General features: G+C 31.9%; 1 protein-coding gene, 2 long non-coding RNA genes and 1 other non-coding gene across 5 annotated transcripts; 2 read left to right on the top strand and 2 right to left on the bottom strand.

Annotated features, from left to right (window-relative positions):
• The first annotated feature begins 2,637 nt into the window (after positions 1 to 2,637).
• LOC128283221 (U5 spliceosomal RNA) lies at positions 2,638 to 2,753 on the top strand. Its single transcript, XR_008273563.1, has one exon. It is a non-coding gene; the product is annotated as a U5 spliceosomal RNA (small nuclear RNA).
• A 291-nt stretch (positions 2,754 to 3,044) lies between these two features.
• Positions 3,045 to 4,020, bottom strand: LOC108482040 (uncharacterized). The gene is made up of 2 exons (XR_001870811.2): positions 3,623 to 4,020; positions 3,045 to 3,286 (listed from the first exon to the last, which is right to left on the bottom strand). It is a non-coding gene; the product is annotated as an uncharacterized LOC108482040 (long non-coding RNA).
• A 7,116-nt stretch (positions 4,021 to 11,136) lies between these two features.
• LOC128282447 (uncharacterized) lies at positions 11,137 to 13,044 on the bottom strand. Of its 2 annotated transcripts, none has more exons than XM_053020636.1 (2): positions 12,722 to 13,044; positions 11,137 to 11,959 (listed from the first exon to the last, which is right to left on the bottom strand). In XM_053020636.1, the coding sequence occupies exons 1-2, from the start codon at positions 12,963 to 12,965 to the stop codon at positions 11,427 to 11,429; spliced, it is 777 nt and encodes a 258-aa protein (XP_052876596.1). In that variant the 5' UTR covers positions 12,966 to 13,044; the 3' UTR covers positions 11,137 to 11,426. The 2 variants fall into 2 exon arrangements, with proteins under 2 accessions (XP_052876596.1, XP_052876597.1); XM_053020637.1 differs by having other exon boundaries at positions 11,219 to 11,597.
• A 2,952-nt stretch (positions 13,045 to 15,996) lies between these two features.
• LOC128281374 (uncharacterized) lies at positions 15,997 to 18,548 on the top strand. The gene is made up of 2 exons (XR_008271579.1): positions 15,997 to 16,338; positions 18,308 to 18,548. It is a non-coding gene; the product is annotated as an uncharacterized LOC128281374 (long non-coding RNA).
• Positions 18,549 to 21,303: the final 2,755 nt, after the last annotated feature.

The following is a 21,303-nucleotide window of genomic DNA, read 5'->3' as shown; positions in this document are numbered from 1 at the left end:
GCACCGCCACTGTCATGGCTCCGTCCACTTGCACCTGCAAAAAAGAGTAGAGAAATCATTAAGCAAACAAATTGTAAAAGGCTATATAAAAGCCTAAAAGCAATGTAATTATTTTTTTTGGGGGGGGGGTTTATCGAATTCAAAAATAGATTCAAACACACCAAACAAATAGAAAAAACAGCAAGCAGTGGAAGAAAATAAAAACGTGCTAAGGTCTTTATTTTCATTTCTTTTTTATTTATTTATTTTATTTCTTCTTTTTTATTTTCCTCCTTGAATATATATACATACTCCTATATTTTCTTTATTTCCTTTAAAAACAGTTTATATATATAAATATATCAAAATAATAAAAAGAAAAAATTACCTTTTTTGAGTTCGGCCGCGTGCACAGTGGTAGACAATGGAGGTTTAGCAACTAGAGTTCCCACTGGACCCTCAGGCCCTGCAGAGAGAAAAAGAAAAGGTGAAAGGTTTTTTTTAAAAACAGGTGCTGAAATGAATTCTTTTTTTGAAAAATTTGCTTAAATAGAGGGCTAAAACGACGTCGTTTTAACCTGGGTCCTTAAACTCCAAAACGGCGTCGTTTTATGCTCAATCCATGCGACCCGACCCGCTTTGGCCTAGGATCCGCACGTTTTTCATAAAGGGGTTATTTTCTCTTTTGATCCTTTCGCTTTTTATGGTTTTGCAATCAAGTTTTTCTTATTTTTAATTTTTACCCCATTATTTATTTCGATTTCAATTTGGTCTTCCCTTATGCTGTGCGTTTTGGAAGAGAAGGAAAAAGTTCCCTTTTGGTCCCTCTTTGTTATTCGTGCATGCAACTTGGTCCTTTTTCCTTTTTATTTATTTCTGATTTGCCTCAAATTGCTGTTTAAAAGTTCAATTTAGTCCTTTTTTTATTTATTGCTATTTTATTATTAAATTAGTTAATTTAATAATATAATTATTATTACTATTATTATTACTATCATTATTATTATTATTACTATTATCATTATTATTATTATTATTATTATTATTATTACTATTATAATTATATTTTCTTTTTGTGTTTATTTACATATTATTTTATTATTAATTAATTTAATATTATTACTATTACTATCATATTTCTTTTTGTATTTATTTACTTATTATTATTCTTTAAATACACTATATTTTATCATTACTTTTTATCATTGTTTATTTATTTATATCCTTTTATACAATTTCAAACTTCAAATTATTTATTATTTGTAGTATTATTATTAATATTATTATCGTTATTATCAATATTATTTTTTAAAAAAACTGTTTTACATAATATTTATTTATTTCTTTGTTTACTATTAGGTTTTTTAATTTTAAATTTTTAGCTTACTCATTTATATTATCACGTTTATTATCATTCATTATGCATATTAGTACTGTGGTTTATCATTACTACTTTTACATTTTTTACTACAAATTCGTGTTACATTTACCCGATACATTAAAAATGTTGTTTTAAATAAGCAATATTTCGTATTTTGAAATTCGAAAAGTCGTTTCTAACCAAAGAAACGTTTTAAAATTTTTTAATATTCTCAGGAATTAAGAAAAGATCGTGTTCTAACTTACGGAATATGATTTCTTTCTAAAACCAAAATAGTCAAATTTCTTTCAAAATAAATAAAATTTTTGGGGTTTATTCTCATTTCGAGGATTTAAGACATTGCGTCATAACTTATGTGATGTAATTCTTTTTCTCGATTAACATGAAATATGTCATTTTCTCGAAAAATTTTCAGTTAAATAACTTTTTAACAAAGGATCGTATTTTAAATTTCTTCAAAGTTCTCAATTTTCGACACTAAGACATTAATTAATCAACTAGGTACTGATTTTGGGCGTATCGAGGGTGCTAATCCTTCCTCGTGCGTAACCAACTCCCGAACCCATCTTTCTAAATTTCATAGGCTAAAATTGTTGTTTTAATAAATCAAACTGTTTATTGAAAATAATTACTTTTCGAGGTGACCCGATTACACTTTATCAAAAATGATTGGTGGCGACTCCTTTTTTTCGTTTTCATTCTTAAAATAAAAGTCGACTCCTCGTTTTTTCAAAAAAGAAGGTTTCATCAACCGCTAAAGTCCAAGACCGATCTTACTGATCTGTTCCTTACCCAAAAGAGCAGGAAGAAGTGTTGTAAATGATGACAAATGCTTGATGCATCGCTGATATGTTCAGAAATATGCAAAAGCTGTTGACTGATGTAGAGATTCTCGTTGCTCATTTCCTTATGTTGATTTCAGTATTTTAGATGTGTTTGAAGTTACTATTATGAACTCAGTCAGAGGGTTATTACATATGTTTGATCTTTCAATGATTTGTTCATGTTATAATCTAGTTTCAAACTAATGTTATTAAAACAATTGTTGGACTGGTGAACCGGTATAAAGCAATGGTGAAAAGCAAATTTATATTAGAGGGGGAAAATAAGAAGAAATGTGTTGGAGAAGTGTGTGACTTGGCAGAAGAGTAGAGCTAGAAAAGAAGTTAAGAGAGCTTTAGAAAGGAGCAGAATCCCACATTTCTTAGAGACAGACAATGCCACTCTACTACCATGGTTTATAAATAAAAGCGCAGATGAACCTAGCAAAAGCATGGAGTCGTGCTGTGAGCACAGAGCGAACTATTCTTTCGCCTTTTATTAAAGAATACAGTGTGCTCGCCGCTTATAGCGGCATACGCCTGTTTTTGGAGGCCTATTTCCTTTCTGGAATGGCCCATCAAGTTCTTAAAAATATTCTTTTGATAGTGATCCTCTCTTGGTTGCCAACACTGCTAGCTTGCTTGAAATTTCAGATAATGTTTTTATTTGCTGCCCGGTTCCCTCCACTGTCATTACTTTGTTCAACAAGTGAATTATTTAAATTGATCGTTCGTTACCGCAAATTAACTACCATTGTTCAGATAAGCATAAAATAATTATGGTATGAAATTGAAACCTATTAAATGGTATTACTATAATTAAAATTAAGCATAAGATAATCATAATATGAAATTGAAACCTGTTTACTGAAATAAATTCAGTTTAGAACCTAGGAATTATTATAAAAAACTGAAAAGTGGTTGTACCGGTCCAAATTTGACCAGGCCTAAATCAGCCCAATATACCCAAGCCCAAAACTAACCCCAAAGACCCAGACCCGATTACAAACAAGCCCAAACCACCAGCAGAAAAAAAAAACAGAAGCAGCAAACCCTAGGGCCACTTGCCTCCACTTGCACTGCCTCCGTCCCATCATCCCATCACCTGCAAAACAAACAGAGAGCAGAAAGCACGCAAAAGAGAAGCAAAACAGAGCAGAAACAGCAAGCAATAGCAGAGATTAAAAAATATTTCTTTTGTAATCGGCTATAAAGTCAGAAAAGGAAATCGAACGAAAGGGGACCGATTTTTTTTTAAAAAGGAGGTTTTTTTAAAAGAAAGTGGTAGCACAGAGCATTAAGAATAAAAAAGCAAAAGGTTGATTTGGAATCCTATTACTTGTGCTTTTTTTCGGTTTTTCCCCTTTCTCGTTATTTATTTTCCTTTTTTTTACTTCTTTCTTGGATAAAAATATAAAGAACAGGGGAAGAGGGAACTTACCAGGATCCCGAGGGTCGCGTCGTTGGAGTTCATCTCCGTCGTCGGAAATGGACTCGAAAGGGAGAAGGAGGGGACCTTCTTCTTTTGGTCTTCTTGGGCTAAGGAGAATATCGCCTTCGGGTGCTCCAAAATCAGGGTCAAAAGACCCCTTTCGCGTAGCCCCGACCACCACCTACGGTGGCTTCATGGCGGCAGCGAAATGGGTTTCTTTGAAACCCTAGCATAGATGAAAATGAAGAAAATGGTGGGAGAAAGGGCTGCTATTGGTTTTCTGGAAAAGAAAGAAAATAAGATTCTTCTTTTTTTGAAAAAATGGGACTTTTATATGTTAATAAAATGACACCGTTTTTGGGGGAAGTCCAGGTGCCAAAACGGCACCGTTTTGGACAACCCATGTGTGACCCGACCCATATGCTGGAGGATCCGCGTGTTTTTACTTTGATGGGATATTTCGGATCGAGTCCTTCCTCTTTTGTGGATATTTCAATTAAGTCCTTTTTGTTATTTTCGTTTTTATAAATTTTACCTTTTAATTTATTTAGTTTTCAATCAGACCCTTACCCATTGATGCTTCGAAAAGGGCCTAAAAAAGGGGTTTAATTTCTTATCTAGTCCCTCTTCTTTGTTTGCGCGCTTGATTTAGTCCTTTCCTTCTCTATTTATTTTCAAATTGGCCCTGAGCTTTTATTTTAGGTTCGATTTAGTCTTTTTTAATATTTTAATTAAATTAATTAATTTAATCTATTATTTATTATAGTATTATTATTATCTTCTATTATCATTACTATTTTTATTCTTGCTGTTATTATTATTATTATTATTATTATTATTATTATTATTATTATTATGTTTTACTATTTGTAATTATTATTATCATTATTTTATATGTTTTATTTTATTTTCAATTTTTAACCCTTTTTATATGTTTCTCTATCTATTTTTTTAATCTTTGGTTTGTTTATTTTTATTATTATTGGCATTTCGTTATTTATTTACTTATGTATATTTTATATATATATATATTTACTTTTAAATTTTATATTGATTAATTTAATATATTATTATTATTATTATTATTATTATTTTAATTACTGTTACTATTATTTCTTTACTATTTAGTATATTATTGTTACCTTTTTATTATTTTTATTACTATTGTACTATTACTATTATTATGCTTCCATCTATATTTGTTTTCTTATTATTTATTTTTCATTTATATATTTATTTTTCTTACCTACTTGTATCTTAGTTATTACTATATTTTAGGTATTATATCTATATTTATGTTTAGGTATTAACATCATTATTTTACTATTCTTATATTTATCATGCTATTATTATTATTATCACTATTATGACTATTAGCACTATTTTTATTACTATTATTTTTATTCTTTTTATTATTATTTATTATCAATATTTATTATTATTGCTATTATTGCTATTATATTTTAATCTATATTTATTTTATCTAATTTTATTTTTCTCTTTATATCTATGTTTATGTTTTATGTATTATACCTATATTTATATTTACGCATGAACATTACTATTCTACTATTGCTATTTTTTTTATTTTCATTGGCATTTTTACTTATTATCATTTTGTACCTTTATTAATACTATATTATTCTTATTTTTACTACTATTATTATTATCATTACTATCACATTATTAGCATATTATTTTTTATTAACACATTTTTACCTTTTTGTCAACATTATTATTTTTATTTTACTATTTTATATTTTACTTATTTATTTATCGGTTTACTATTAAGTTTCTTTTTTATTCTTATTATCCTTATTTATTTTTATTTTATTTTCATCATCTTTATTATTTTTATCTGTTATTCTCTTCTTAAGTTACATAGCTTGCTCATTTCTTTCATTTTGTCATTTATACTAATTCATTATTACGCTTGTTAACATCATGATTTATTTCTTTTCGTTTTTACTAATTCGCGTTATATCATCCTTTACCCGACCCAAAATAATTCTTTCGTAAAAGTAAATATCCCGTATTTGGTAATTCGAGACAATCGTGCCCTAACTTACTGGGTTTCGACTTTTCTCATTTAACCTAAATAACGAAATAACTTACCAGGTATGACATTTTGTTACCTTAAGATAAGATTTTTGTTAACAAAGACAATATTCGGCATTTGGAAATTCGAGATATCGTGCCTTAACTTACTGGGTTTCGATTTTTCTCGTTTACACTAAATAGTCGAATATCCTTTTAAAAAGGTCAAAATACATGAATTTCAAATAAAGGCAAGCTCATTCTCAAAGTTTGAAATGTCGTGTCCTAACTTACTGGGCGTGACGTTTTATTACTTCGGAATGAAGGAGTCCTAAACATCCGTTTTAACTTATTCGGTCATCTTTTAGCATCAATTCGAAGAGGGATTGTATTTCAAAGTCTTTCAAATTTTCAATCTTCGATACTAAGACGCTAATTAATCAACTAGGTACCAATTTTGGGCGTATCGAGGGTGCTAACCCTTCCTCGTGCGTAACCGACTCCCGAACCTGTTTTCTTGATTTACATGGACCAAAATCGTTGTTTAAATAAATCAAACCATTTATTAAAAACAACCACTTTTATGAGGTGACCCGATCACACCTCATCAAAAAAGATTGGTGGCGACTCTTTTATTCGTTTTCATTTTCAAAACTTAAGTCGATTCCCGTTTTTTTCAAAAAAATGGTTACGACAGGGGTAATATAGTATTTGATACTTGAGTTTGATTTTAGTGTTCAATTTAGTGCTTGAACTTTTTTTTTTCAATTAAGTACCGATGTTGAATGTTTAACGTACCCAGTCTAACACTAAAATTTAGGTGATACCTACTACATACAGTCAGCAGCAAACAAAGACACCCTTTAAAAGCCTATGGTTTCTAACTACGCTGCTAATAATGTACCACTCTTGTTTCCAATCTTCAGTATCCACCACCAATCTTTTTGTTTGACCATGGAGTTGTTACACTTATATGGTCATGAATGATCTAATGGCTAGACAGAACTATATCCACAATTTCTGGTATCACTTTCCTCAACTAGTTCAAAATCCAGAATGTCATTGGTATGGGAGTGGATGAGGTAAAGGATCCCTTTTTAAGTATATATTTAAATATGCATGCATGTATGTATATTTATTTCATTTGAAATAACATTAGCTTAGAGCTTATTTGTGCAAATAGGGGCATGAAATTGCTTTCGTTGCAGTCCCAGACAGTGCTTACTGCCGTGTTCCTTGGGAAAGAAGAAACATAAAGTATCAAATTAAGTAATGTGGTGTTCTTGCAATTGGGTCGGGTGAATGGTTTGGGAACTCTTCGAAATGTTGTCCACTGTGCAGTTGGTTTGTTCCCCAACAATCGCAAGGATTATTCTTTAGTAGCATGCTTTTAGTAGCTTTCCTATGGGTTTGGTTCATAGAACCGAGAGCTTCTAGGTTGGTAGACCTGCAATACTCAAGGTAAAGGTACCGGTATAGGGCGTGTAATAATTATGGAGCTCATTAGCATGTGGGGTAGACTCGAACCACCAATTGAGTCATATAGGCCACTTACCTACAACCATTGCTCAAGTGATACCTTCAATTGTTAGAGGATTGGTAGACTACTCGGTGAACGAAACTTTGAAGAGTCATCCCCCTAGCATGTCTTTTTTGAAATTTAAGTTATCCTTTTCAATATAAATAAACGATAGATTATGTTTGTCGAAATCATTTTTTTGGTTGACTTTTTATTTGAAAAAAAAAACCAAAAATGGAAATGGGAGTCGCCACCAATCCTTTTTTATGAGGTGTGATCGGATCACCTCGCAATTAAATAATTTTGATTTACTAAAACAATGATTTTGGTCTACAAAATTCAGGAAAATGGGTTCGGGAGTCGGTTATGCACGAGGAAGGGTTAGCACCCTCGTTACGCCCAAAATTGGTACTAATTGATTACTTAATGTCTTGGTGTCGAAAATTGAAAACTCGAAAAGAATTTAAAATACGATCTCTCTTTATATTAATGTTAATTTCAATTAAAATTACTCGAGTAAATTAAAATGTTAAAACGCCTCCTTATCTCGAAGTAACAAATTGTCATATCCCCTAAGTTAGGACACGGCAACTCGTATTCTTGAGAATAAGTTTGCCTTTAATTATTTTTATTTAAAACTCATGTACTTTAATTTTAAAAGGATATTCAGTTATTTAGGTTCTACGAGAAAAATCGAAACCCAGTAAGTTAAGGTACGACTTCTCGAATTTCCAAATACGAAACATTGCCTTATTTTGAAAATTTTCTTTTTTGAATAATAATAAACCGTCTTTTAAATTGATATGCATTTTATTCGGGAATGGTACATCAGTTGACGAACGCATCTAAATTCAATGCATAAAATAGTGATAAAAGAGACAATGCATAATAGGATGATAATAATAATGAAAATGACAATAATGATAATAATAATACTAATTATGAAAATAATTAATAATAAATAATTTTAAAATTAATGAAAAAGGGTAATAAATAAGTAAGCAAAAAAAAATGAAAAAGAAAAAAAGAGTAATAATAGCCATAATAAAAAAATAAAAAAATAAACAAAAGGAATGTACCATGTATACGAATAACAAACCCATTTTTAAAGGAAATAATAATAAAATAGATAAATAAAATGATAAAATATAACAGAAACCATAAAAATAAATAATAGTCAAAGGAAGGGTTCAAAATAAATAAACAAGGATTAAATTTCCATTTAGACGAAATTTTGGGATGGATTTTAAAATAAAGAAATAAAGGGGCAGATTGAAAGGCCTAAATAAAACGCGCACAAAGGTGGGAGGACCAATTGGGAAATTAATCCTAGACCCACTAAACGCATCATTTCACAAGGGCAAAAGTGAAACAAAATTAAAATTTCAGGGTAAAATTAAAAAAATGAAATGGGACTGAATTAAAATAAAATTTAAAAACGAAAGGATTGAAAGGGTAAATAGACCCTTATTTAAAAACACATCGATCCTTCGAGTCGGATTCTGGGTTTGGTCTAAAACGATATCGTTTTGGGGCCTTTTTGACAGTTTCAAAACGGCGTCGTTTCCTTTGCTTGTAAAAGCCAAAAAAATAAAAAAAAAACTCATTTCTGCCAAAGTTTTAAAAAAAAACTTCAAAGCACATTTGTTTTTCTCTGCTAGGGTTTCTAATCTGGCCATGGGTCCGGCCATCGGCCATTGTGGTGGCCGCCGGTCAATGGTGACGGCTTCGCCGTCCACGGTGGCCGGAAATTTCAAAAAGGCCATTTTCTTTGGCTTTTTGACTCCCCTAGTCCAAAAACTCCATCTTTCATTGGAGATGGTAACCTCGGCCCCCCATTTTCACGATGGCATAACGAAAAGGTAAGGTTTCGGCTTTTCATTTTTCTTTTTCGTTTGTTTCTTTAAAATAAAAACAAGTAAAGTCACAAAATGAAAAACACCATTTTTAATCGTTTAAAATGAAAATAAAAAAAAAAAAGAACAAAAGAACCACCTTTATGAATTTTTGATTGATTCTCTATGTTTTTTTTTTAATTTTTTCTCTATTTTTTTAATTCAATTTTCTGTGTTTGTATTCAAAATCTATAAAAAACATTACATTTTTCTTGAGGCTTTTATAGCCCGATTTACAACCATTGTTCATTGCTACTTATTATTATTTTTTTCTTTGCGTGCTTCACTTCTCTGCAGGAGCAGTTGGGCGGTGGTGGCAGAGCAGTTGGTGGCTGACGTGGGGGAGCGGCGTTGGTAGGGTGCGACGCTTAGGCTAGGGGCTAGGGTTTTTTCTTTTTCTGTTTAGGTTTTGGGCTGTCTAGGTCTTAGGGTTTTATTTTTGATTTGGGCTTCTGTTTTTTGTTGTTTTTGGGCTTGTAAGGGACTATTTCATTTTATTTAAAGCCCGGGTAAAATTGGGCTATTACAATGTTCTTGCTCAATTTTTGTAAATTAAACTTTAAGTCCAACAACTATAACTATGATATATGAACATCAGAATTTTCTATTTATAACCCTAATCTTGGGATCTAAAGTAATGCTTAAATTGAGCAGGGTTTGGATCACCCGTATCCAAATAAATTGTAATTGTTTGTAAATATATCCCTCTCTCGGAACTGGGATTGAATCTCCCTTAAACTTGGAAACCATAGCCATATACTTAGAGTTAATTGATGTAAAACTTAATACCAATAATATGAGACTTGAAAATAATGGGAAGAATCACTTGTTAATCACTTCAACTCAATTTGTTTGAGACCCAATGAAGAAAAGTAGCCGTAATTTTGCTTTTGCCTATCTATTTCTAGTCATTGATTGATATCTAATAAAGCATGGCTACCAACACTTTTTTTTATTGGAACAGAAAAAGTATTACTTTACATTATATTTGTATTTCTTATTGGGATAAATTATCATAATAGTCACTTTTGTTTACCTCACGATACATTTTAATCATATATGTTTGAAATGTTACGCTTTAGTCACTTAGGTTAATATGTTGTAACCTTTTAGTAACTGAGCTGTTAACGGTGTAACGGTAAGCAGACGTCACATTAAATCATCATTTCAAACAAAAGTTTTAGGTTAAATTATACAATTGGTCCCCATATTATTATTATTTTTAAGTATTTTAATTTTTTTGTTTTTTGTTCTTTATTTTCCATTCTCCATCTTTTTCAACGTACTTTTTCTATGCTTTCCATTAGTCTCTATATTTTTATTTTTTTGAACAATTTATTTTTTCTTTTTCTTTTTCTTTTCTTCTTTCCCATTAATTTTATCAAATGGAAAACACAGAAAAACTACATTAAAAGAGATGGAGAAGGGAGGAAAATAGAGGAGGGAGTAGAAGAGAATGGAAAATAAAGAAAAAAAGGTAAAAGAAAAAAAATTAAATTGCTCAAAATGAGAAAATATGGGGACCAATTGTATAATTTAACCTAAATTTTTTTATTTAATATGATGATTTAACGTACCATGTTAGCTTACCGTTACATCGTTAACGATAATTAACGGCTCAGTAACTAAAATGTTACAACAAGTTAACGTAAGTAATTAAAACGTAACATTTCAAAAATAAATGACTAAAATATAGCCTGAAGTAAATAAAAGTGATTGTTTTAGTTCTCATTATATTAATTTGTTAATTAATTAAAATATGAGTTTAGAAGGTAAAACAAACATGAATTTCTACGATGAAATTTATGGACAATGGTATTCCTTTGTGAACCCATTATGAATGTTTTTCCTCAAAATTTGTCTATATTCTAATTATCAATTATGGCTCTCTTTGTATGAGTTTTATCTTTTAATTTATGATGCTGTTAATAGTTGCAAAATAACATAATGTATATTAGAGCCTGAGGTTTGGCATTTGCTTGTTTTATATTCTTTGGATTTTTTGTTATTTATTTTTAAAATATTAGTATTGAAAATTTTTGTTTTAACACATATTTGAACATATGTAAGTGTATAGAAAACTGATCAATATCTATAATCGATACTTATTATCTAGTTCCAACAATACATGGTTTAGTGAGTTGGTTTTGTAGGTAGTTTTCGTAGTTGCTCTAAATATATAAATTGAAAGAAAAAAATTACAAATAAGTTAAATAATTTGAGAAAACAGAGAAACATGCCATGGCGGCAGCCTCTACGACTACTGCAACAGCGACGGCGACGGTGGCTGCTGTCACGGCGGTTGAGGCTATCACTGTGGCGGCGGCTGTTGCAGCTGTGGAGGTTGTCGCATTGGTGGAGGCTATCGCGGCGGCGGTGGCAGCTGTCGCGGCGGTTGAGGCTGTTGCTGCGGTTGAGGTTGTCGCTGCAGTGGAGGCTGTCGAGGCAGCGGTGGCGGCTGTCGCTGCGGTCGAGGTTGTCGTTGCGGTGGAGGTTGTCGTGGCGGCAATGGCGGCTGTCGCTGTAGTAGAAGCTGTGAACAATAACAATAAGAAGTATCGATGGGTAGAAGGCAACCGTCGCATTGTTTAAAATCCCTAATGTCTCCACTCAGTATTGAGTTATGTGGATGAATTTCTCTCAAATCGACAGGTTCATTTGAGTCCGTCTCTTCTTCTGTTTCTATAGAGTCAACCTCGTAATACAAACGACTGTGATTTGTTGCACACTTTACATGGACTATGTAATTGCATTTAGAACAAAAGTAACTCCCATGCTTTGCGTTCACCTCCTTCAAGCAAAATCTACATTCCCACGATTCAAATTCATTTTGGTCCAGGAAATATGTGTGGGAAATGCGGTGCTGATGCCGATAGAATTTGATGACGCGTGGCACTGAAATGCAATTTTTATGGACAAAAATACCGCATGTAGAACAAATATAAGGAATATAATTCCCTAGAGTGCCACAAGCATCACAAACTGAGACTTGTCTTGGAAATAGGGTAAATGGATGTTCATGATGAAGTTTATCTTCTATAGTTGGTGGTGATGACACACACCTACTATGAAGGACAAACTTGCAAATTGAACAAAAATACACGACATCATTAAGGTTGGTGGTTTCTTGGCATATTTGACAAGGAAGATATTCGTCGACAGATTGAAAAATAAGAGGGTGTTCGCGATGGAAAGGTTGATTGATTTTGGTAGGCATTGTGGCACATTGGATATGAAGGGCAAATTTGGAAGGTGGACAACAATAAACAAATCCCCGACGTTGGGGTTTTTGACAAATCTTGCAAGAGAGTCTTTGACTGTTAAATTGTAAAAAGAGAGGACGTTCTTGGTGAAAGAGGTGATTGATTTCTGTTGGTAGATCAACACATTTTGAATGCAAGTAAAAGCCACAATTAGGAGAAAAGTATACATAATCTAATAATGGCTTCCAACAAGCAAAACATTGAGCTTTTTTGAGTTCTTCAGTAACATTTCCTGTATTGATCGATGGATCTATACGGGAAATGTCTTGAAACTCTGTATTTTCTTTCTCAGCAATGCTATGAGAAAATAATGCACATTTGATGTGAAAGTTTAAATTGCAAGAACAATGATAAACAAAATTCTCACAGGGTTTTTCACAGAAATCGCAGGTACCTGTACCGGCGTTGTATGGATTCCTTGCAAGAAGATTAAGGTTGTGGTCGCGATGGAAAGGGTGATTCATCTCTGTAGGAGCCTCAGCACACTGCTTGTGTAGATAAAACCCACACTCCGCACAACCAAAGCTGGAACCTGACACTGACTCCCCACATCTTGAGCATTTCACCTTTTCAATTTCGTGGCCATGGCTTTCATTAGACACCAGTGGATGTTGATGGCTAAAGTGTTGAAGGCTCATCTTTGTGTTTTTGCTTGCTTGTTTGTGTATTAAATAACAACAAAATGGGTTGATGGAAGCTAAGCTTATAAATCAAATATTTATATTGTTGGAATTCATGAGAATCATAAAATGCTTGTGAGAATGGCAAATAATAGTAAGCCTGTTTTCCTTAATTCTAAGAAAAGGATAAATGATTGTTCATTTAATTATTAGTCTCGAAAAATTAGAAAAGAATTACTTATTAGATGATTAAACCATTTAGATTAATAGCGTATTCTCCTTCATAGGAAAATGAATATTGAAAGGAATGATAATATAGTGGAAAATTTTAATAAAAATAAAGTATACATGAGATTATATATTTTAATTTTCAATGCTTTAACTTTTCCCTAGGTTATTGTGGGAGTAAAGGAATAAAAGTAAATCAAGTCTTATTATTAATTTTAAAGAGTAAACAAACAAATAAATATAACAAGAGAAGAAAGGAATTTTACTTTATCTTATGGTTTAATCAATAACATGTTATTATACAATTATTTCTTATAAATTCTTATCTTGTGAGTAAATAACAGAAGGGAATATATGAGTGATTTTTTCATTAAATTAATTTAAATTTGTTCCTATTAAATGTAGAATTCTAACTTTTCCTAGCTCGAATAATCTTTTAGATTAAAATAATATTATTAAAAAAAGAAATAGAAAATTGTAAGACTATTATGGTGTTATAAACCTTAACTTTGAAGAATGAAATCATAGACGTTGTGCAACAACTCGAAAGTTAGTAGTGTCAAAAACGGTGGTTCCGAAATTCTATTTTCGATTTGCGAGTTCGTAAATATTATTATAATATGAATGAGGTTAGTATAAAGTCTAATTAAAATTTGGTCTATTAATTTTTTTAATCGATAGTTAATTAAGGTATAATGACTAAATTATAAAATGATAAAAATTAATTGTTATGGATTTTTAATTAATTGGAGGACCAATTGAAAATTTGGGTGTGGATGTCGATTGTAATCCACTATCACATGTTAATTAAGCTTATAGGTTAATTAACTTAATTTTGATTAATTAAAAAACTAATTAAGATATAAATAACAACTTAAAGTTGTCATTTTTTTTCTTCCACCTTTTAAGCTAAGGAAAACCTAGAAAACCATTAATGAAGTCTTAAGCTATCCGGTCCTTGCATGAATTAAAATTCCATTTTTCATAAATTTTATATTTTTCAGATAGTATATGTTTGATTTAGTTAACTCTAGTAGCATTTTTCAAAATTGTTTAAGTTTTTTAAAGTTGTCATTGATGAGTTTTTGAAGTTTTTGGTGTTTAATGGTTAGATTCTAAACTTAGATATGAAACATGACTAATTTGTAAAGTGAAAATTATTAGTTTTGAACATAAGGATTAAAGTGTTAGTTTTGAAAAATATTTTGAAATTGGTATGAATTTTCTGTAATTATAGACAATAGAGGGTCTTTGAAGGATGTAATTGAGGTCGATTTTCAAATTGAGGCTCAAATTTGGAAAATATGGTAATTTTGGTTTTAGGGACTAAATTGAATAAAATAAAAAAAATTAGGAAATATTTTAAAATTAATATGTCATATTCTTATAATAGGATGTTATAAAGTATTTGGAATTGATAATGTCGAAACATTTTTTTTTGAAAAAGGGGTTGACTGTGATTTTTAAAACGAAAACAAACATGGGAGTCACCACCAATCCTTTTTTTATGAGGTGTGATCGGATCACCTCGTAATTTGATCATTTTAATAAGAAGTTCTTATTAAAATGATGATTTTGGTCTACGAAATTCAGAAAAACGAGTTCGGGAGTCGATTACGTATGAGGAAGGATTAGCACCCTCATAACGCCCAAAATTGGCACCTAATTGATTAATTAATGTCTTAGTGTCGAGAATTGAGAATTTGAAAAGATTTTAAAAATACGATCCTTTGTTAAAATATTATTTAATTGAATTTGTTTTTGAGAAAATGGTATATTTCACGTTAATCGAGAAAAAGAATTACGTCCCGTAAGTTAGGACACAATGTCTTAAATTCCCGATACGCGAATAAACGTCGAAGAATTTATTTTAAAAGATATTTATTTATCTCGGTTTTAGAAAGAAATTATATTCCGTAAGTTAGAATACGATCTTTTCGTAATTCCCCAGATTATTTAAAAAAAACGTTCGTTTGTTCGAATTTATTAAGAAAATCGAAACCCCATAAGTTAGGGAACAATCTTTTGAATTTTAAAAACATGGAGCATTGCTTATTTTAAAAACGAAACTTTAAATGCATCGCGTAAAATGTAACGCGGTTTTGCGATGAAATGTAAAATTGGTGCGGTGTTTGCGTGCAAAACAGGATAATAAGTATGTTAATGTAAATGAGAATATGAGGAATGGAAATAAAATAAAATAAACAAGCTAGAAATAAAATAATCAAATAATAAGAATAACAAACTAAAAATTTGAAACTAAAGACCTAATATTACATAAATAAATATGGTGTCAAACAATTTAAGAGTAATAATATTAATAATAATGATGATGATTTTAATAATAATAAGATAATAATAAAATAAATAAATAAATAAATAAATAAACTAAAGTTTTAAATTTATATAAAAGGATATGAATAAATAAATGATAAAATAAAATCAATGTATATAAATTTTTTAGATAAATAAATATAAAGGAAATTTGGGGCAAATCTAAAATAAAAAGAAAGGGGAGGACTTATCCGAACATGCGAATTGTAACGCCCCAATTTTCGGGAATCTTGTGAATGTTGGCATAGGTTTAATTATGTTAGTGGGCCTCTAGAAAGCCCAAGCTTAAGATAGAACCCGGCAATTTTAGTTAATTTTTGTTCCATAAGAAAAAGGGGGTGAAATTATGAAATAGGACCTATATGAAAATGTTTGAAAATGCTATAGGCTAAATTGAAGTGGCCAAATAAATAGGAGTGCAAAATAGGAGGATTTGCATGACAAACCTCCCATTTTACATGAAGTGGCCAGCCATCATGTTGTTGTAGACAAAATGTACACTTGATATCCATAATTTATGGTACAAATTGATACAAATTGATAATAGGTTAGGTAAATGTTTCATGATAATAGGTTAGGTAAATGTTCCATGATAATGGGTTAGGTAAATGTTTCATGATAATGGGTTAGGTAAATGTTTCATGATAAGAATTTCATGTCTTTTGTATTAAAGAATTAAATGGATGAAATATGAAGTTTTATTAAAATAAAAAGGGATGAAAAGAACAAAGTTTTGTCCATCTTTGTTCATCATAGCTGAAAGTTAGAGAAGAGAAAGGAGAGGAGAAAGCTCTTGAGTATTCGGTCATTAGGAGGAGGAAAATTGAAGGTAAGTTCTTGGTACCTTGCTTCTATTTTGAGGTTCATGAGTTCTTCTTGATTCTACCTTAACTCTTGAAGTATATTTTGATTTTTAGTTGTGTTGTGAGCATTTAGTCATGAATTAAAATGAAGGAAATGGTTGTTGTTTCATGTTCTTTTGATGAAAAATGGAAGATAGGTGAAGTTGAGCCAAACAAATGAGCATGCATGTGCCTTAGATGCTAAAGGAAAAATCGGCTAACATGTTGTGCTTTAAAATGATGAAATAGAGATTATACTTAAGTAAAATCATAGATATGTGATGATTGATTGGTGATATACATGTTTAAATAACATGCATGCAAGGTATGTGTGAAAGAGTGATTTGGTAATAAATCTGCTTGGGACAGCAGCAGTAACGTGACTTTGGAAAATCACCATAAATTGTGGGAGAAGAATTAGAAGCTGAATAAATTATGTAATTAAATCTTATTGAGTCTAGTTTCTAATGAAATAAACAAGAACATATTTTGAATTCTGTACAATGAGAAATTTGATTCGTAATGAAGAGTGGTCAGATTAGTCAAACAGTGAAACATGGGAAACTTTGAGAAAAATCTGGTATTTATTGGCTAAACCAAAAATTCTGAAAATTTTATGGATAGAAGATATATGAGTCTATTTTCAGGAAAAATTAACGGCACTTGATTTGGAGTTTCGTAGCTCCAGTTATAAATGATTTAGTGACTGTTGCTCAGGAAGACAGCTTGCAGTGAAATTATGATTATGTGGTAAACATTGACAAAAATTTGTTAATGAGTTGCTTATTGATTTCTTATAAGCTTACTATGATCTGTAGGTGTGGTTGGCCGAATATTGTAAGGGGTTAATACGTAGTTTGTATTTGAATAGTTAGATTAACGTGTTAATAATCCAATTGTAGGCGGTTCGTGTGTGGATCTCACAAGATATCGTCGCAAGCAGTGTGTAACTAACACCCTCTTTCTTAGTCTAGATCGGCAAAAGTCGAAAAGTGAAATGCGAAAACCGTATTTTGTAGATTTGCGAGTGTGCGAATGCTCGTGAGGTAAATCGATTAATGTTTTAGGTAAGTTGCAATGTTTGGACTGCAAAGTGCATGATTTCTGTGCCCTCAATATTTTTGGGCTTAATGGGCCAAAATTGGAATGATGGGCCAACAGGCTCAATTCGGTAAGAACCCTCGGTAGTGATTCTGTTAGTACGTGAAAGGTAGGAATATGCATGAAAAACCCTAAAATAGATAAATTACTGAAATACCTTTAAAAGTGGAAAATTTACAATTTTACCCCTAGGAGATAAATTACCGAAATACCCTTAGGGTTAAATTGACCTAAATGCATGTTTGATGTTGTTATTTCTTGCATGCCATGTTGTTATTATCGATGCATGGACTGGGATATTGACGGAGGAAGTCTTGAAAGTGGCTTGTCCACGTCTTGGAGGCTTTGCCTCAATTTATCGTTAATCGAAAGCAAGGTGCAATCTGTGGAGTGTTGAAATTTGGGTGGGTTGAGTTATTCCCCACATGGAGTGTATGGCTGGTACGGGTGGAGTGTAGTGGTTGGTGGGTTGAGTAGTCTCCCAAATGGGCTTGCATATGTTATTGATGTTGCATGTATTTTGAAATGGGCCTATGGGCCATCTTGTTATCTGAATAAGGGCTAAGGCCCGGTTTATTATAATCTGAAAAGGGCTCGCCCAGTACCACTATTACCCAAATGGGCTTGCATATGTTTCTTGATGTTGCATGTATTTTGAAATGGGCCTATAGGCCATCTTCATTATCTGAATAAGGGCTAAGGCCCGGTTTATTGTAATCTGAAAAGGGCTCGCCCAGTACCACTATTACTGAATGGGCTTAGGCCCAATAGGCTTGAGCTGACTTGGGCTTTGAATGGGTTTTCCTTACACACTGAGTTTCCCCAAACTCATCCCTTTTATTTTTATCCACGCAGGAAATCCCCAACCATAGTGGGCTTGGAGCTGTGAAGGAATTCGGAGTGGCCACCCGTTCTAAAAGTTTGACTTTCTTCTGGTGAACTAGACATCCTTTTAATTACGTTTGAGGTTTTGGGCTTTTAAATGTAATAAGGCCGCTTATTTATTTTTGATGGTTTTTAATATGTATTACTAAGATAGGTAATACTTATTTTAACTATTGAAATTGGATAGCTTTAGGGCGCGTTTCAAAAACAACAGTTGATTTCAAAATAACCCGACAACAAGCAAAGCTTCCGCAATGAAAGTATTTTCCAAAATTAATCACTTTTCCTAAAAATGACTTAATCGAATCGGTTTCCTAGAAATATCCATAACGTTAAGGTGTGGCAATGGCGGTATGCATGTCTAGGATTGGATCCGAAGGGAGCTTGGTACTTAAGCAGTCCGATGGACTCACCACCTCTTTTCCGGTTTCCTACCTGGTGCACAACTTCCATTCACTTTAACCCTTAATGAATTAATCTTTTGAACATCAAGTACGATTTTCTGGACTTAGAATGGAAATTTTTTTTTTTTACGTTTTTGATGTGGCATGCCGGATCCGGTCACAACGTCTGGGCCGGGTTTGGGGTGCTACACGAATAACATGGAGGGACTAAAAATCTTCTCCAAAACAACGTCGTTCCCATGAGGACTAAAATGTGATCGAAATAAAGTATAGGGTAAAAATTAAAAATAAAGAAAAACCTAATTGCGAAATGATTAAAAAGCGGAAGGACTAAAGGTGCAATTAGCCCTTCCATAAAAAAACACGTGGATCCTAAGACTGGAGCGGGTCGGGTCTTAGGTTAAGGTTCAAAACGACGCCGTTTTGGCCTACACGCACTAGCACCAAAACGGTGCCGTTTTATGCGCTTATAAAGGTTAAAAATTTTCACAAAAATTTCATTTTAACCTCCAAAAGCAAAAAAAAAAAAAATTGAAAAAACTCTCTTCCCTTTCTCTCAAGGCCCTTTGGTCCGGCCATCGCTTCGATCATCGGCAGTCGCGCCACCGCCGGTCATTGTCGATGGCGCCCCAAAAAATAAAAAATTTCCCTTTTTCGGCGATTGAAAAAAAAAGGTAAGTTTTCTTTTTTATACCTTTTTTTTATATATATGTATATAAAGAGTTTTGAAAAGGAGAAAAATAAAGAAGATAAAAAGAAAAATAACCTTAGCACGTTTTTTTGAACTTTGTTGTTTTTTCAATCTGCCTTTTTTATTGACTGTATATTTGAATCTATTTTGGTTGCATTTAAGAGAGTAATCCTCCATTTTGAACGTTGGTTTCACATGGCTTATATAGCCATTTACAAAACTTTAATCTATTATTTCATATGTTGTCACTTCTGCTTTTTTGGTCCTTTGCAGGTGTAACTTGGGTGGTGGAGCAGGTGGTGGTAGTGGTAGAGCTGGTGGAGACAGGTGGAGGCGGTCAGACTTAGGTGCGGCGCATCTAGGGTTTTTCTTTTTGTTTTCTGAAAATTTTTGGGATTTTGGGCTAGGGTTTTTTAGGTTTTTGGCCATTCGGGTTTGGGCCATTTGGGCCTTGTAATTGGACAATAAATGGACTGTTTTTGTTTTTTCTTTGTAATTTTTTGATGCATTTTGTGTCTTATTGGGCCCCAGGCAAAATGGGCCTGTTACAGATAAATTAAAATGAATTATTGTATAGATTAAGAATTAAACCAATCTTGTGGAATTGTATTACTATGTTTAGGTCTAATTGTCAAGTTGAGTAATTTATTGTGTATAAGTGTAAAGTGAGGTAAGTTAATGTTTTATGTCCATGACCTACTAAGCATTCAAAATGCTTACTCTGTTTTTGTTTTCTTTTTCTATAGTTCATACGCTTATGAAACCTATTGATCAGATCGCCTCAAAGCTCACACAATCCAAATTTGATTCAATACTTTTTTTTTAATCATTTTATGTTTGGTTATGTGGCATGTACATAGGTGTTGTGTGTTTTAGTTGCTTTAAATGTTGGAATGAATGGAAATTTGGGAATGATAGTTTGGTTTAACCCTTGTCTCATGTAACTTATAAGATGACATGTTGAGTATGAAATAATAGAGAGGAAATGAGATTAATAAATTGGTTATAGGCATGGTAAGTTAACTTGAGTTGAATAGGTTGAATTGGAGAGCTTTGGTGTCAAATTAGGCATATTGACTTGGTTGATTGGTGCTGATTAAATGTTATGTTATGGCATATTTTTGGATTGTTTTTGTGCAGGTTGTGTAAAATGCTTCAAAGGGTATGTTTGAAGGGTTGACATGAAATAGTCATTAAATATTAAAATAAAATAATATAAATATTAATAATTTTATACGCTTTTATTTATTGAAAATTTTATATAGTCATCTGAACATTATTTTAACATTTATATTGGAGTAGAATTATATATTTAGTATAAGTTTCTTTTTTTAATATGTTCTAAATTACATAATATATAAAAATAATATAATATAAAGTATTATAAACTTAAAATGGGTCGGGCCGGGCTCGAGTTGTAACGCCCTAAATTTCTATAATTTCAGCTTTTGTGATTGTTGAGCATGAAAATATCAGGACTTTTGTTTTGAATCATTTTGGCATAATATATATGTGGTTTAAGAGGTTATGTGCTCTGGAGTGTGTTTGGGAGGTCCCAAGTTCGAGCCTTAACTTGGGCTAAGTTTTGGTTCTTATTTGAATAAAACCTGACTTTTGGTTATTGAGCTTATAATAATTTATTGGTAGGAGCTTAATAGAATGGGGCTGCTGGTCTAGCGGTTAAGTGGCAAGAGATGATGCCTAAGATCTTAAGCTTGAGTCGTAAGTGTGGCATCATTTTACTGATAAGTTGCGCGGATGTTTGAGTTGGACTAAAACACTAAAGGGAGGGTAGGGTTTATCAGATGTTTGCCTAACCTGTTTTCCTTTTTCTTTTTGGCTCTTTCTACCGTTTTCTTCTTTTCCCAAAC

Source organism: Gossypium arboreum, chromosome 10 (assembly GCF_025698485.1).
Source record: "Gossypium arboreum isolate Shixiya-1 chromosome 10, ASM2569848v2, whole genome shotgun sequence".
Taxonomy (NCBI): domain Eukaryota; kingdom Viridiplantae; phylum Streptophyta; class Magnoliopsida; order Malvales; family Malvaceae; genus Gossypium; species Gossypium arboreum.
Note: the sequence above shows the minus strand (reverse complement) of the source record. Positions and strands in the feature narration are given on the sequence as shown.

Excerpts from the sequence above, each read along its gene's own strand:
- LOC128282447 (XM_053020636.1), bottom strand. The coding sequence starts at position 12,965 with ATGAGCCTTCAACACTTTAGCCATCAACATCCACTGGTGTCTAATGAA. Across the intron at positions 11,960-12,721 it reads TCCATACAACGCCGGTACAG|TGCCACGCGTCATCAAATTC; the intron begins GTACCTGCGATT and ends ATTGCATTTCAG.